Source organism: Corylus avellana, chromosome 11 (genome assembly GCF_965113065.1).
Source record: "Corylus avellana chromosome 11, dhCorAvel1.hap1.2, whole genome shotgun sequence".
Taxonomy (NCBI): domain Eukaryota; kingdom Viridiplantae; phylum Streptophyta; class Magnoliopsida; order Fagales; family Betulaceae; genus Corylus; species Corylus avellana.
Genome location: NC_142500.1, coordinates 16780081 through 16796351, shown reverse-complemented (window position 1 = coordinate 16796351; position 16271 = coordinate 16780081). Strand labels below are relative to the sequence as shown.

General features: G+C 35.5%; 2 protein-coding genes across 2 annotated transcripts; one reads left to right on the top strand and one right to left on the bottom strand.

The window, feature by feature from the left end:
• Window positions 1-3153: 3153 nt before the first annotated feature.
• LOC132165990 (Ribosomal L29 family protein) lies at window positions 3154-7727 on the bottom strand. Its single transcript, XM_059576722.2, has 2 exons — window positions 7290-7727; window positions 3154-3712 (listed from the first exon to the last, which is right to left on the bottom strand). Exons 1-2 carry the CDS (start codon window positions 7617-7619, stop codon window positions 3527-3529), a joined length of 516 nt encoding a protein of 171 aa, XP_059432705.1. The 5' UTR covers window positions 7620-7727; the 3' UTR covers window positions 3154-3526.
• Window positions 7728-9309: 1582 nt separating this feature from the next.
• On the top strand, window positions 9310-16139 carry UBP3 (ubiquitin-specific protease 3). The gene is made up of 6 exons (XM_059576510.2): window positions 9310-9680; window positions 11603-11719; window positions 12173-12271; window positions 13823-14011; window positions 14452-14633; window positions 15360-16139. The coding sequence occupies exons 1-6, from the start codon at window positions 9564-9566 to the stop codon at window positions 15763-15765; spliced, it is 1110 nt and encodes a 369-aa protein (XP_059432493.1). The 5' UTR covers window positions 9310-9563; the 3' UTR covers window positions 15766-16139.
• The last annotated feature ends 132 nt before the right edge of the window (window positions 16140-16271 follow it).

The window sequence follows — 16271 nt, the reverse complement described above, 5'->3', positions numbered from 1 at the left end:
TTTTCTTTGGCAAAATGAAGATACTAGACTAAAAAAATTTTATTATTTATTAAACAAAAGATAAAATTTGCAATCTTCCTACAAATGAAAAAAATTTTTTGACATCCAGGAATCTATCCTTCCTGAAGTTTTTTCCATAAGCATTGAAAAATATGTAGCTGATAGCTTTTTTGAAATCAGTGGAACCCCCAATTATCTTACTGGTAATTTCTCCTCCTTCATTTTTAAACAATCTTTCATCTGCTCCTTCATCAACTGTGATACTCCTGAGCTATAAAAGGTACTTTTTCTGGTTTGCTGAGCAATCCTGACAAATCAGCAAACTCATGTGGCACTTTTTTAATGATCAGCACTGATTACATTTTTGCCAACGAGAATAGCAATAGATCATCAGCAAAACATGTGTAAGCTTGATTTCAGAACATATAGGATGGAAACTGAATTATTTTTCATTTTTTGTAGCATCTTCTATCAACCTCGCCTGAATTTCCATTACTATCTCAAAGAGATATAGTGAAATCAGGATCCCTTGTCTTAAACCCCTCTTCCCTTCAAAGTATCCAATAAGAGTACCATTCAAAGCAATAGATAATCTTGGAGAAGTTATATATTCACGAATCCATCTGACATATTACATAGGAGCTCCTACACTTGACAGACATTGCAGTATAAACTCCCAATCCACCGAGTCATGCCTCCATAAAATCTACCTTAATAGTACAGTACATCTCTGTTTACCCTCCTTTTTGTGATGATCTTTCACCACTTATTGAGCCAACAAAACATTCTTTGCAATACTTCTATTTGGAATTAAAGCAGTTTGGTTAGGACTTATGATCTCATCCAAACAAGGAAGCAGTCTGTTTGCTAGAATTTTGGTTATGCATTTATATATAACATTGCAGCAAGAGATACCTGAACTCACTCATAGAAGATGGTAATTTTGCTTTTAATTTTATCCTTTCTTTTTTCACATCTTTTTTCTCTTGCTTTCGTGTAACAGTATCTTTTGCAGATGGTAATTTATGGTTCCTTTGGGAATATAATTTATGCTCCTTTCAGTGTAAATAACTCTGGAGCAACTCATTTTAGCAGAGCCCATGGGGGCTTTCAACGCTGCACGATTCACAATGCCTCCTCTTCTTGATCCTTTTGGTTTTTATTAGTTCTTATTTATTGAACAAAACAACCTAGGATGGATGGGCTAGTTTGAACCCTTGCCTTGAACCGATTACCTAGAATCTCCAAATATTATGTGCATCAACACTTTATCTTGGGGGCGGGGTGTAACACCTCACCCTAATGACACACAATATTGTCCGCTACACTTTCCAGGAAGTCAACATCATGGCTTTAAAACGCGTTATTGCCATGAAAGGGGTAAGTATACATATAAACGCATCTTCATCTTTATACCTAGGCGATATGGGACGCCACACAGGGCACAAAAGCAATCTTGCCCTTTGCACATAGTAGTAGAAATGCTGTCAACTTGGGATCTCATCTTCAATAGATCTCTAAATAGGATGGTGTTTGTTAGTATTCTGCAAAACACTTCATCTCATAGGGTTGATATGCGGAAGTCTTTGTGTCTCACTCCTGCAGGTTGATGATGGGGTTGTAAACGCTTCAGAAGAAACAGGTGATTTTTATGATGCCCTGAGAAATCTTGAAGCATTTTTGGATGAAGACACGGACACGCCTACAGCAACATAGAAGTGAGCCTCTGGTTCATTCTCTTCCCTTGTAGAAAATCTATTGTAGGACTAATATTGCCATTGCATTCTTAGGCCTTGCTAAAATTCTCTGTAAATGAAAAACCCTACCAATCATCTAACTAACCTTAATTCTTATAAAGCAGATTTGCTAAAATTCTCTGTAAATACCTTTGACCTGTTCCTCCGAGGTGGCGGTGGTGATAGCGCATAGATGACCCCCAGACGTATCTCATCTTTTCTTTCTTACGATCATGATCCGATCCCACAGCCCGTTGTTGTCTAGGCAATTTGTGTTGTGACCTTGACCTTTAACTGTTATTTATTTTGTTTTACGTACAATATATGTTATTGATATGTGCTTATGGTTATCTCCATCAGCGATCTTTTTGATGCAGGTTTTAATTTGAAATTCTAGCATTTTACTAATTTGAGTAGAGAATAACTTTTATAGAGATTTGGTGAAGTCTCTCATCCGTCACTTCTGTGTTTTTAAAAAAATGAGGTGGCTTTTTACATTAGCATTTGATTAAAATCAAATAATGATTAATCGCAAGCTTAATGGTGATTTTAAGAACCATATCATCTTTAGAGTGACATAAAAGGGACTTGTAACATTACTCAGACTTGGCACAAATCAAGTCTTTCGTGGCCTTCATTAATAAAATGACACATAAGCATAAAACAATAAAAATGAATGTTGTGAAAATACCAAATCTTTATCTTTTATCTTTTAATTTATTTCTTTATTTATTGATTTTTTTTAATTTTGAATTGTGTGTATAAGGGATAAAGCTAATGCTTCCATAACACTCACTTTTATTGTTCCATACAAATATGGCATCCTCTCAAATTAGAGTAATGTCAAATTTAAGAGATGAATGAAAGGATTATGCAAAGAGGCTAAGGAGATCCAACATAGATAGGTGATACAATCGGTGTCAAAAATCTAAATTGTCACTCCTATTTATCAAGTAACGTTTTTGTGGCATGATTACTCGTATCATTTGGTATATAAAGATTATTTTTTCGGTTAGGGAAGCCCCGCCACATAAACATTAAGATGATGAGAGGTAATGAATAAAATTATTAGCATGATTGTTGTGTAGCTGTTACTTGTTAGGATATGTACAATGTTATTGAATTTCATGTCTCTTTAAGATGGGCTTTTTATGTGAATTTCATGGCCCATCCCGATCAACCCAGTAAGATGGAGATGAGTCGGAAATTTCCATGTGATGCGGGACAAACATAAGAATGAGAAGAGAGTGAAAAGTGAGAAGAAGCCAAGAAGAGAAGAGAAACAAGCTAGAGGAGAAGAAGAAGCAAAAGAGTGAAGAAAGAAGACGAGAGAGACGACATACAATACAATAGAAAACTAGATTTAAATAGGCTAGGGATTAAACCCTAACATAAACAACAAAAAATGCTTCCCATAAAGTAGAAATAGAATTCCATTTCCTTTCCATGTCTTCCCCATTAGCAAATATGCCCTTCTTCGTACTTTCCCAGAATTCTTTCCTATGCATCAAACAGAGCCATACAGAAACCGATGTCAATAAGCAATATACCAAACATTTTTACTACATATTTTCAAGAAATACTAACCTAGATTTTGCAATGTTATCCCACATTCTAATGAGATTAGACTTCAGGAAAGAAAACCTGAAAAAAGAAGACAACAATTGGAGGGGGTTGGGGAAAACACATTACACTGCCAGCAGTAAGACATTATACACTCAACGTCGAAATTGCAACACTCTAAACCATGAAAGAACTTCGTATTCATTGTGATAATATTCTGGTATGGTTTAAGCAGATTTCTCAGCTTCTGCAGCTGCTTTTGCTGCTGCTTCTTCATCTCGAAACTTCTTCATGGACGGAGGTGGTTTGGGAACAATGCTTTTCTTCCATTTCCGGTCGAGCTTTCTTGACAACCTCTTGTTGATTCCCTCCTCAACTTCTCTTTCGCGTTTAACAGTAAGCATGCGAGCAATCTATATTTGAATCAGCCACCGTATTAGCATCATACAGATTTTAAAGGTAATTAATATGCATAGTGTTCAAGTCCACGAAAAAAATTTAGGATTTCACAGATTGGCATAGAAATGTTATACAAGGAAAGCTTATTCAATCAACAGCTGTAGCTCAGTTGCATCTTGAAATTCCAAAGATATAACAAAGAATATGATGTCACATAATTGTGTATTCTAAAAAGGGAGAACAGGAAGAAAAAAAAAATAGTAGTAAATTGGATATTTCAGGAAAAGCAAACAACTCAACCTTATAATTACCCAGAAAAAGGTGGCAGACACAAACTATCATGGAGGTTTGCAAGGTATGCAAAAATACTATTGGGTCCACTGTCACATTAGGTTGCTATTCCACATATTGTTAAAATACATTAGGAAAATTTATTGGAATTGGTAAAAACTAAGGCATGCTCTTTTATATGCTAAAAGATTGTCCACGTGCGCTTATCTATCAAACCCTTTACCCACATGTAACATAAACATAATTAGAGGCATCTTTTTACAGCTAGATGACTCACTACCATTCTCTTGATAATGTATTTAAGTACTAGGTTACTGACTCATCCTGCCTCCCAACAAAAAATTTCCAACATATACATATACATAACATAAACAATTGTTAGGATTTGAACCCATGCCATACACTTAAAACGGTAGAAACTAGGGGTGTCAATGCGGGCAGTTAAAAACCGCCCGCTAACCACTAACCGCTATAATCGCTTAACCGCTTAACCGTATTAACTGCTAACCGCTATAACCGCTTAGCGGTTAGCGGTTATTGGTTTTACTAACCATAACCGCTAACCGCCTTTTTATATAATATATTTTATAATTATAATTATAAAAATATTTATACATATAACATAATCACTTGATCACTAAATCACAATTTTTTTTAAAAATAATTAAATTACAATTTGAGTATTAATATATTATCACTATACTTTATATGATTATATCACATAATCAATTGATCATTAAATCATTTGATTATATAATAACAAATTATACATATATAATATGACATAACTCATAAGTATACCAATTCATACTAATACAATAATTAAATATCTAGAGACTTATTTCTAATGTATGTTATAAACTTATAAGTCTATATAAGTCTACATATGCATATGAATAATACAAATGTATAATATCAATACTTAATCATATGATTCAATGACAATTCAAATACTTCATTCAAGACTTCAAGTGAATCATATTATTGATGTACAATGATGATATGATTCGTATAATATCAAATTAAGTAATTAACATTGAATTAAACAATGACAAATGTGTTACTTATAAACACAATTTAAGCATTAATGTATTATCATTATATGTTGTGACAGTTGTCTGAATTCTGAACTTTTTTTTATATGTTGTGTTGAATTTTTTTTTTTTTTTTTTTTTATATGTTGTTTTTCTAAAAAAAAAATAAATAAATAAAAATAAAAAAAAATAAAAAATAAAAAAGTTAACCGGTTATGATTTAATATTTAAGGAAATTTTTTTAAAGTACAAAGTAAATGTAAATTTTGGGTCAAATATTTTTGATTTTTCAATATGGACTCTTTTTATAGCAATTGGGCCCAAGAATACACTAAAAATACCAAAAAAAAAAAAGGGTAAAAAAGAAGCCCAAAAAGGCCCGAAAAGCCTTAAAGAAAGCCCAAAAGCGACCAAAAAAAGCCCAATTTTAAAAAAGCGGTTAGCGGGCGGTTGTCTATTTCACTAACCGCTAACCGTTAACCACTAGGCGATTAGTGGTTGCGGTTAATGAAATCTACTAACCGCTTTGACACCCCTAGTATAAACCCACGAGCATTCACATAAAGGACCCTGACCACAGTAATAACGCATCAACTAAATTTACCAATCCCAGTATGTAGTGGCATAGAGACAGTTTTCGAACAAAAAATTGAAGCTTTGCGAATAACTGAATTTGAAAACCGTATTCCAATGACCTACAAATTTTTAAACCTTCCTGAACCAAACTTTTTATGGCTTTTGTAAAAGTCTATTGAAGAAGAAAAGGACAAAGGCCCGCACTCAAGGGCTCTACTCATGCGCTTATTCCAAACACTCAAGATTAAGCATAGTGGCACTACTTGCCATGCCATATCTCCCCTTATTCTTCCTGCCTACCCTAGTCAAAATTGCGAACACCTTAAACAAAGTCTTTGGCATAGAGTTAGCAGCTTGAGCTAACGAAGAGAATTGTCTAAATTGCATTTTTTTATACATAAATTCTTTAAACAGATATCAATTGCTATTATGAGGAGTTAGCAGCCCTTTATTCACTCCTCCAAATCATACACTCCAGCTTTGGCAGGTACCCATAACTCCCCTTCTTTCACAGTGTGGACCAGAAGCATTCAAAAACAGAATAGTCAAAGTTATCCTATCAAACTTGGTGCCATTACCGATCCTTCAAACCGAAATCCTACTCATAGAATGACAACTCTTCTAAAACTCAAACTAACCAATCGTCTGGAACCTTGGGGCATCCTTCCCTTGAGAACAAAAATTTCAAGTTTTCTCCCCTAGCCACCCCGGATCTCCTTTCTTGTGCCTTATGCCAAGGACCTGCCGAGAGCATCCACCACATATTCCTCTCTTGCCCTTTTGCAAGGGCTATCCGGAGAAATTCAGCTTGGCCCCTTAATATCTCTGCTTTTGAGAACCAATAGCTGGACCAAATCTCTCCTTAATCCCCATATTTACCTTGGCATCCCTTACAAGTTTGTTCATGATTTTCTGATCAGTGCTTTGGTCTCATTGGACCACATTTGGCTAGCCCGTAAATCCTCGAGTTGTACTAAAGCTCATCTCTCTCTCGGTGAACCATCCCCACTTAATCTAGGCGCTAACTTCTATAGGCCACAACCCACATTATTATTTTTTATATTATGATATCAAGTTTCCTGTGCTCAATTAAGTACAGTAAAATACACCAGATTGCAACGATATCAGATGCCCATATCATTGTCCACCAAAAGCATCAATCTCTAATGAGTTGAGTATCCAAAGTAGAACTTTTCACTACGGTATGCTGCTGATAGTCTAAAAATTCTGAAACTTCCATGAAAGTCTAAAATTTTCAGCTCCTTTCCCATCTAAATCTCAATAACCAAACCTGCTCATCACTAGATACTTTCAATTTCCAGCAAACCACTCCTCTTCAACCAAACAGATCCCATTAAAGAGTGGTAGAATATTTATCAAATGATTAAACTCACCATTTCCTATCCAATTAAGGTTTTGGACAAAATACGATTTATCATGGTACCATAACAATGATCTTGATTTTATTTCGAATCGTGACTCCGTAATGTACCTCCAAGACTCCAATTTCAATTATATATTTCACGTGTTAGTCTCATCTATCAAGGGGGAGTGTCAGAATATTAATCAAACTATTTCCTATCAAGTTAAACTCTTGTGAGAACCGGGAATTTATCAAAGAAAGAAAAAAGTTTCAAAATTTCAATAAAACTAAACATAGAATCTAAAAGCGAACCAAAAGGGAGAGTACCCTTTTGCGCATCCGACGGAACTCGCTGGATTTGAATTCGTTGCGGGCGGACTTCTCAAGGCGAAGCATGAGGAGCTCGCCCTTGAGTTCGACCACCTCCTCGTTGATTTCGTCCGTGGTCTTGGTCCTGATTTCCTGCATTTCCTCCTCTCGCTTTGCCATCATCACCACGGACGAGGCCGGGTTCCGGAACGACGCAGCTTGGGGAGGCACGCCAATGGTGCAACGGTGCTGGATTCTGACGCCATTGAATGAGGATTTGGGGATTGGAAAGTGGGGTTTTGGAGGGAAGGTGATGATCGAAGATGAAGCAATTGAGACGCTCAACATGGTGTTCTTTCTTAGCTATAGTCTGAAGTAGCACTTCAGCTTCCAATGAAGTAGATAAGGCCCAAGTCCTTCACCTCTTTTCTTTTGGATCGTTTCTCCTCTTTTTTCTTTTTAAAACAAAATTTGAAGAGTTAAGCCCTTGTCTCCTAGTATTTCCTACTAAATGGTTTTGCAAGACTTTTATTCTTTTATTTTATTCTAATGTTTTTCTTTTTTAAAAAAAAGTATCTTTGGGTGCGTGTTTGAAGGGTTTAAAAATACATTTAATACTCAAAAAGTCCGTTTGAATAAAAAATATCATTTTGGTAAAAAAAACTAAAAGCGTTTTTAAGGGTTCAAAAAGTCAAAAAAAAAAATATATATATATATATATATATAAAATACACTTTTAACTTAAAAACTCTATTTTTCGAATACAAAAAAAAAAAAAAAAAAAAAAAAAAAAACATATTCTAAGCATTCTAAAGGCGCTCAACTCCTAATCAACTAAATGGTCACTAGGGTTGGCCTAAAGGTGAATTTATAGCCTGGCCATTGTGTCTACAGGTTTTGGATGTATTCAAATAGCAAACTAGTTGACTCCAATCGATCACGAATACCCTTGAAAGTGATCGACCACTTGGGCTCAAAACTGGCTCAAGTGTCAAATCAAGCTATTTTTTCTATTTTGATGCAAAAGCTTGTTCATTATTAACCCTTAAGTCTTAATTAAGGATTATTAACCTTAATTTAGAACGGGTTTTACAATTTTTACCTTAGAGGGATTGTTGAACCACCCCAGCCATTCTCACTAGATGCTAACAATTCCTTTAAAGGTAAAGGGGTGATCGATCACTCCTTACTGAATCCTCGTGAATGATTACACAATTCCTGGGTCCTTGAAGGGTGCTCTCACCACCCTTCAAGCCATCAAAGAGGTGGTTGCACTACCCCTAAAGAGCTATTAGGAAAAGATCGCACCATCCCCAAACCTTCAAGGGGTGGTCACAGTAGTGTTGAAAGTATTGCGACCACACCTAAAGATTTGTTAGTGGCTAGTTCTCAAAGGTTTGAAGGTGGCTAACCATCACCCCGAAAGGTGTAAAGGTGGTCAGCTACCCCTTTGAGGGTGGTTAGCCCATACCAACTACGTAGTTGACCATAAAGGGTGTTTGATGACCTTAAAGGGTGGTCCAATCACCCATAAATTTCTTTTTATTTTATTATTGACGTAACTTAATTTTAATTGTTTATTTAAAATGAATACTGCTTGAATATGTGATTCCTTAAAATTGCAGTTGACCTGCACTAAATACTTGTTAGGGTTTATATATATATTGTTAATAAAAAAAAATAGGTTTGACAATTGAACTTCCGTTTAAGTTTTTAATTGGGTCGAAAATTTATGAGGCATGCTATACCTTATTTTTTTAACTGTCTTTTAATTATTTTATTTTGCAAATTTAATTGATTTATTATTCAATTTGTAGACACAAGTCTTACAAAAATTTAATGATAAATTTATCCATTCGCTATACTGAAATGGTTAAAGATGATAATTATCGTTTCTCAAAATTTATTACAACTAATCTTGGCCAGTTTACAGATTGGCACGCCACGTGAATCGTGATGTGTAGCGCCAGCAGCTTATTCTATCCCAACTCTTTTCTTTCCTTTCTTTTTTTTTTTTTATTTTAATAATCTTGAATTTATTGAATTTTCCTTCTTCATTTTCTTCGTCTTTCTCTCTTCTACTCTCGAACGAAACCCTCATTTCCCATTCCACTCCCAAAGAGACAAAATAAACCCCCAAAACCGTCCGAACTAACTTCCAAACAAACCCTTACGATTCCAACAGATAACAAACTCAGAGCAAGTCTTGGATGGAACGCGAATAGAATCGCTGAGTTGAACCGGGTTGAAGATCTGAGTCTCCAAAGTCTAAGCGGTGTTTGTCGGGCGCTAATGGGTGCCGCGGGCTCCAAGCTTGAGAAGGCTCTCGGCGACCAGTTCCCCGAAGGCGAGCGCTACTTCGGCCTCGAGAATTTCGGCAACACTTGCTATTGTAACAGCGTCTTGCAGGTTCGCTTCCATTGAATCCAATTTCTTAATTTCTTTGTTAATCTTGTCATTAGGGTTTAATTTCCGATGGATGTATAACTGTTTGCTTTTGAATTGTTGTGTAGTAGGTGTTGATCGTGCTAAAGAGAGCGTAGTTGTTTAGGCTTGTGGGGGCTGGTAGAATATGATAACCTTTTTTTTAGAATTGATTTAGTTTGTTTTGGAAATTTAAGCTGTATGGTTGCTGTTGGTTGCTTATTCGCGCAGATTGTGAATGTAAAATTTAGTTGTGGTTGTGTAGCTGTAAGTGGTTAGCTAGTCTGCTCGGTCTGTCGAACTGGTCATGATAGGCGCTAGTATCATTTTGCAATATTGAGGGTCTTGGTCTGAATGTATGCGAGGCCACTCTGGCGAGTTGTAGTTAAAAAGAAAGAACGGAGAGAAAAGGAAATTCTGAAGTTGTTTCAATTTGCGCGATTCGTCTCAAAATGGTTAAATAAGTGTTTTCTTAATATGCATTGCTAAATTGTTCATATGTGATGCTGAGCATTGGCTTGAAATGTGCTTTAGGCTCCCTTGCACCTTGAAATACTGATGAAACTCAAGACTCACCCAAATACGATGAAAGTCATTTGGGCCTGTTCTGCACCGTTGGCACCTATCTTGAATCTTAAGTAGCATACTTCTGCGTGCACACTGTTGTTAGCCATATCTAGTGGCACTTTATAGTTTGATAATCACATAGTAAATATAGTTACTAATGTAATGTTCTATAAAACAAACACAGCTCTGTTTCTTAATTAGTTTTTGGATACAGTGTGTATTATATGAATAACGAAGGCTTATTAAATATGGTTATAGGTAGTTCCTATTTTATCATATAGTCCAAAAATGAATATCAACCAAGTTTTGCATTGGCCATAAACCTATCTCAACCCTACTTTCTCCAGGTTTGGGTTTGGTTGTGTTTAAACTTTAGGACACAAAGCAGTGACAAGAGTGTTGAATTGAGTAGACTATTTATTACATGATATATTCTAAACCATATCTAAATTGGATGTAGTATATTATATGTATTTGGCATGTTTTCAATTTTTATATTGTCGACAATCTAAACTATTTTCTCAAGTTAAACTAATTTATGCCAGGTACAATTTTAAATTTCATGATAGCTCTGCCATTGCTGGATGGAGACTAATAAGTTGGTTGTACACAAATTTCAATCTAAATGACTGTTGCTGCTTTGAATGCTTAAGTTTTACTGGTAGTATTAATTTTGGGAAAACTACACTTTTACTGCCTTCAAACTTACACCCAAATTTCAATGACCCTTCTAAACTTTAAAAAGTTGCAATTGACCTCCCAATCTACCTAGCCCTTTCACTTAAGTCCCCTCTGTTAGGATATATATATATATTGAGTGATCAATTGTAACTTTTTAAAGTTTGGGGGGACTTTGCAATTTGAGTGTAAGTTTGAGGGGGATGAGTGTAGTTTTTCCCTTTGATTTTTTATACTGTGTTTTCTACACACTGCATGTCATGTATGCATCTTCTGTACAATAACTTGACTCCATATACTCCACTATTGTCTCCATTAGAAATTTGCAAAGTTTTGACTTTTGTTTTCTAAGTTATTAAATTCTGTCAGATTTCCAAATCAATACCCACAGTAATATTTCTATCAATGTGGCTGTCTACATATTCCCGTCTTTGGACTCTCTTTTTATGTTCTGCAAGGTTTAGAGCCCAGCAGACTTCACGTAGATATGCCTTCTGTAATCGCAGTTATTCAGGATGGCCAACAGAAAACATGAATGGTGGCGTATAGACTTGTTGAAGTGTATCTATTTATGTACTATTAACGATGGGTAGACAAAGAATTGTGATTATGTTTGACAGTCATTTTCTGATGTCATATCCTTTCTTTCTATTTTCATGCAGGCTCTTTATTTTTGTGTCCCATTTCGTGAACAACTTCTAGAGTATTATGCAAACAACAAAAACATTGGGGACGCAGAAGAAAATCTGTTAACGTGCTTGGCGGACCTATTTACACAGGTAAATGTCTATCCCTCATTATAATACATACACAACACACACGTACATAAAGTAAGGTATGGTTTTTGAGATTGTATAAGATATGTTTGTGCGTGTACGCACACACATGTATATATTTAAATATCTTAAGCAATAAATATTTGTTTCTTGAGAATGGTGCAAGAAAAGTCTGCAATATGTATTGTTTGAAAAAGTTGGTAGCAGAACAAGTATTATCTAGCTTCTTTATGGCATGATATGATTGGAATATTTAGTGGCCTGGCTCAGTCAAAATAGTAATCATACTTAAAAATAGACAGACACCACGATTTAGTGATCATTATTATGTTAGCTACAAATCAAGTATATATATATATTCTCCCTGTCATTGTTCTATTTATTGTGGCAAATATATATGTTTTTTACTTTTCAGTCATGATGGTGGGGCCAACCATTCATTGTTCCTTTGTGTAGATAAGTTCGCAGAAGAAGAAAACAGGTGTCATTGCTCCAAAGCGCTTCGTACAAAGATTGAAGAAACAAAATGAGCTTTTCCGTAGCTATATGCACCAGGTATGTGTCTAATACTATAACTGTAAAGCAAAATGATCTTAAACTGGGGAAAGTGACATTTTATGGATTTTTTTTTTTTCTTCTCAAAATATAAGAAATCGAACTTACAAAAAAAAAAGGTGCAATCTCCCCCTTGAGGCCACATCCCCTGGTGTAAAAGCCAACGATTTATCCTGGTCCATGTAAGGAAACTTTTAAGGGTGAGGTGCACGGGTCCGAGGTTTACTCTGCAGGGGTGGGTCCGAAGGGCTATGCCTTGTCAAGGTTCCCCGTCATCAAATAAATAAATAAATAATACTAACGCAGGAAATTGATATTTATTTGCAACTAACCAACTATGAAAAAAATAATCAGACTAAGTCAAAGAGTTCTGTCACCATGCATTGTTAAAATTGGTACCGTTAGTCTAGCTGCTTCGGGGACTGTCGTTGATAGGGTTTTGGTAATTTTAATTGCACTACTTGTTTTGACAAGGTTTTTCGTTGAAGAAATGGAAGGATGACAAAGAAATAGACACATATACACGTGTTTGCCCATGCTCATGCACACACTACACAATTTACTAGATTAAGAGTATTATGTATTTAGCAATGCCAAATTTTAGAAGTTGTTGGAGAGCAGTTTTGTTTTAATAAGTACTCGAAATAACACCATAGCCACATTCCCAAATGAGCCCAATGGAACAAAAGCAATCTATGTATGAGAATGAATAGGCATATAGTTGGAATTCATTTTTCAGATCTTAGTTTGCATTGAGGCAATTTAATATTATTTGTACTCTGGGGATTCAGATGACAAATCGAGAATGCTGGTACTCTAGAGAGGTTGAGCTATATTTGGATTGTACATTGGGATGGATTCTGTGTACTTCGTTGATTTGAACAGTCTTAGAAAATGGAAAACACAATTTTCTTTTTTGTTATTTTTAACAAATAAAAGAATAATTCCCAGCGCAACATTCTCAAAGTCCATAACGGGCAAGCTCCATACCTTGAGCTTTGGAAGGAAGGATACCATTTGGCTACAAAGGCTGATTATATGCTACATACTTTAAGCTTTGGAAACAGAGAGAGTAGTTGAAGTGGTTATGAATGTTTGTGTAAATTTAAACCATCTCACAACGTTATTAGGGGTGGAAACTTCTTGTTAAACATTACAATTGGCAGCCAATGTGCAGAAGCATGATTGTAGGTGTTGCATGTTGGCGCATACTATTATTGTAATGCGAGTTTCTGCTTTCTGGATACTCAAACTCTATGGTTGTATATTGGCATAGACATCTTCAGTGGGATAACATGTTTTAAGGTACAAGATAATGCCTTCCTAAATGGGGCAATAGTTAGTATTCTAGATTGTGAATGGTCCTTTTCTCTTATGATATCAGTGCGTCTCATTTGTGTGTTTTGCTAATTTCCCTTCAATGGTTCAAATATGATGTTAATTGTATCTTGGTTGTATTTTTTCAATTTTCTCTGGTTTAATATAAAAATAATAAGATTAAGTATATATATTTTCAATGTATACATATATAAACATATTTCTTTTTTGTAGGATGCCCATGAATTTTTGAATTTTTTGCTGAATGAACTTGTCGACATACTGGAGAAAGAGGGCCAAGCTGCAAAAAGTGACCCAGAAACTTCATCGCCTTCTGAGAAAACTGCAAATGGGCCAAAGAATGCTCTTGCCAATGGTCATCATAAAGACCCGTTAGTTACTTGGGTGCACAAAAATTTTCAGGTGACTTTGCTCTGCCATTTCATGTACTTAATTGAAGTTTTTCTCTTTTGATAAATTCTCAGGGGTGATGTGCATTCAAACCAATTTTTGTTTGCTTCCTATGCTGCATGCATTTCCTTTGTATCAGTCAATTTTCAGTATTGATGATCAAGTCATATTAGTGATATGCTGGCCATGATTCATGGTGGTTTGGGAATTGGTCTGATTGTTGATATCTTACTTTCTCTTTCCCTATGACATTCTTATCATTGTGAACTCCCCCCTCCCATCACCCCAAGGAACAAAGAAAATGGAGGAGGACATCCTTGTGTTTCTGCTGATGTGTCGAGTAGCTGCAGATTAGTTCCCCTTAATACGATGTTGAGCAGTGATGGTGTAGATACTTTTTTATTTGCCGCCCTTTGTTAGATTCTCATAATTTTTATGGCTATTTGAGTCAGGGAATACTCACCAATGAAACAAGATGCCTGAGATGTGAGACAGTGACAGCAAGGGATGAAACATTTTTTGACTTGAGCCTTGATATTGAACAGAATAGTTCAATTACAAGCTGTTTGAAAAACTTCAGCTCCACAGAGACATTGAATGCAGAGGACAAATTTTTCTGTGACAAATGCTGTAGGTAGGTAGCCTTTACTCACTTTAATATGGCATTGTCTGTCTTGGTTTTTCTCTCTTTACTTACCTTCTTATTAGTTGTATGATGTAGCTTTGACTACATGTTTCTCATCGTAATTTAGATGAAGCAGTTTTATCAGACTATTGTTTGCTTTTGCTTCTATTTTGCTCAGCTTGACACACCAAGTGTAAAAGGATCATGTTAAAATAATGTAAAAGGATCAATTTCTGTTTGTTTATTTGCCTGTAAAAGGATCATGTTAAAGTAATGTATTTATTGACGCAATAGTCTTGTTGATAACAACTTTCAATCAGATTGAGAGGTTCAAGGTCTTTTCCAAGTCTCACCCCACTACCACTACAAAGCTTTCTTCTCTCTTCTAATTGTGAAAAACATCTTCCACTTACTTCTTAAAGTGGATGATAGTTTTTATGTATAGGAAGATTATTGACACGATATGGTGATGGTATTCTCTGATGACTTCATTCTATTGTCTCGTGCATTCAAATTTTATGTCTGAGTGCAGCCACCACCTAGTTCTTCTTGGCTTAATCATTTACTGTATTGACCCATACTTGGACATTTTTCACCGTATGGGCTTCTATAAATTCTGTAGGAAAAGCGAGATCAGCCAAAGGAAACTAAGTGTAGCAATTTACTTCTATTTAATATAGTTTATTTTCTCGTTGTATATGATCACTGAAAGCTGACCTCATTATCACATGGCAGTTTGCAAGAAGCACAGAAGAGGATGAAGATAAAGAAGCCACCTCACATTTTAGTCATCCATCTAAAGCGTTTCAAATATATTGAGCAGCTGGGTCGCTACAAGAAGCTATCATACCGGGTTGTCTTCCCACTTGAGCTGAAGCTGAGCAACACAGTGGAAGATGCAGATTCTGAGTATTCCCTGTTTGCAGTAGTTGTCCATGTTGGAAGTGGGCCCAACCACGGCCACTATGTCTGCCTTGTGAAAAGCCATAACCATTGGTTATTTTTTGACGACGAAAATGTTGAGATGATTGATGAGTCTTTTGTGCAGACATTCTTTGGGTCAGCACAGGAATATTCAACTAATACGGATCATGGGTACATTTTATTCTATGAGAGCCTGGGCACCAGTAACAAGAGCTGAGAAAAGAGGGGCTTTGCCATTTACTTGGTTAGATATTTTAATTACTTGGACTCATTTTTCTTCTGTTTCTTATGTTTTTTTTTTTTTTTTTTCCTTTCTTCTTTTTCCCTTTCTCAACCTATGGGAAGGAGATGGCAAATGTCGATGAGATATTATGGGTTGTGAAAAATGTATACTTAGGGTGCTTGCCATGTACAGTGGAAGTTGGAAGCACACTCCTTTTGGTTTTTCACAATAAGAAGAAAAAGAGCAGTGTATATCGATGGTGTGTGAGAGAATTTCACAGAGAAAGAATGTATTCTTCATGATTGAGAGAATGTTTAGTTAACATCAGAAATACAATGCATATTGAACTGCTCATGACGGTACTTGAACAGTGAACTTCATTTTGCAATTTCCAAGTTTAAATTGTTGCTGGCAATTATTAATTGTAATATTTGGCCATGACAATAACTATCTTCCAAAAAAAAAACAAATTACGGTTGATTTATATGGTTTTTTTATTT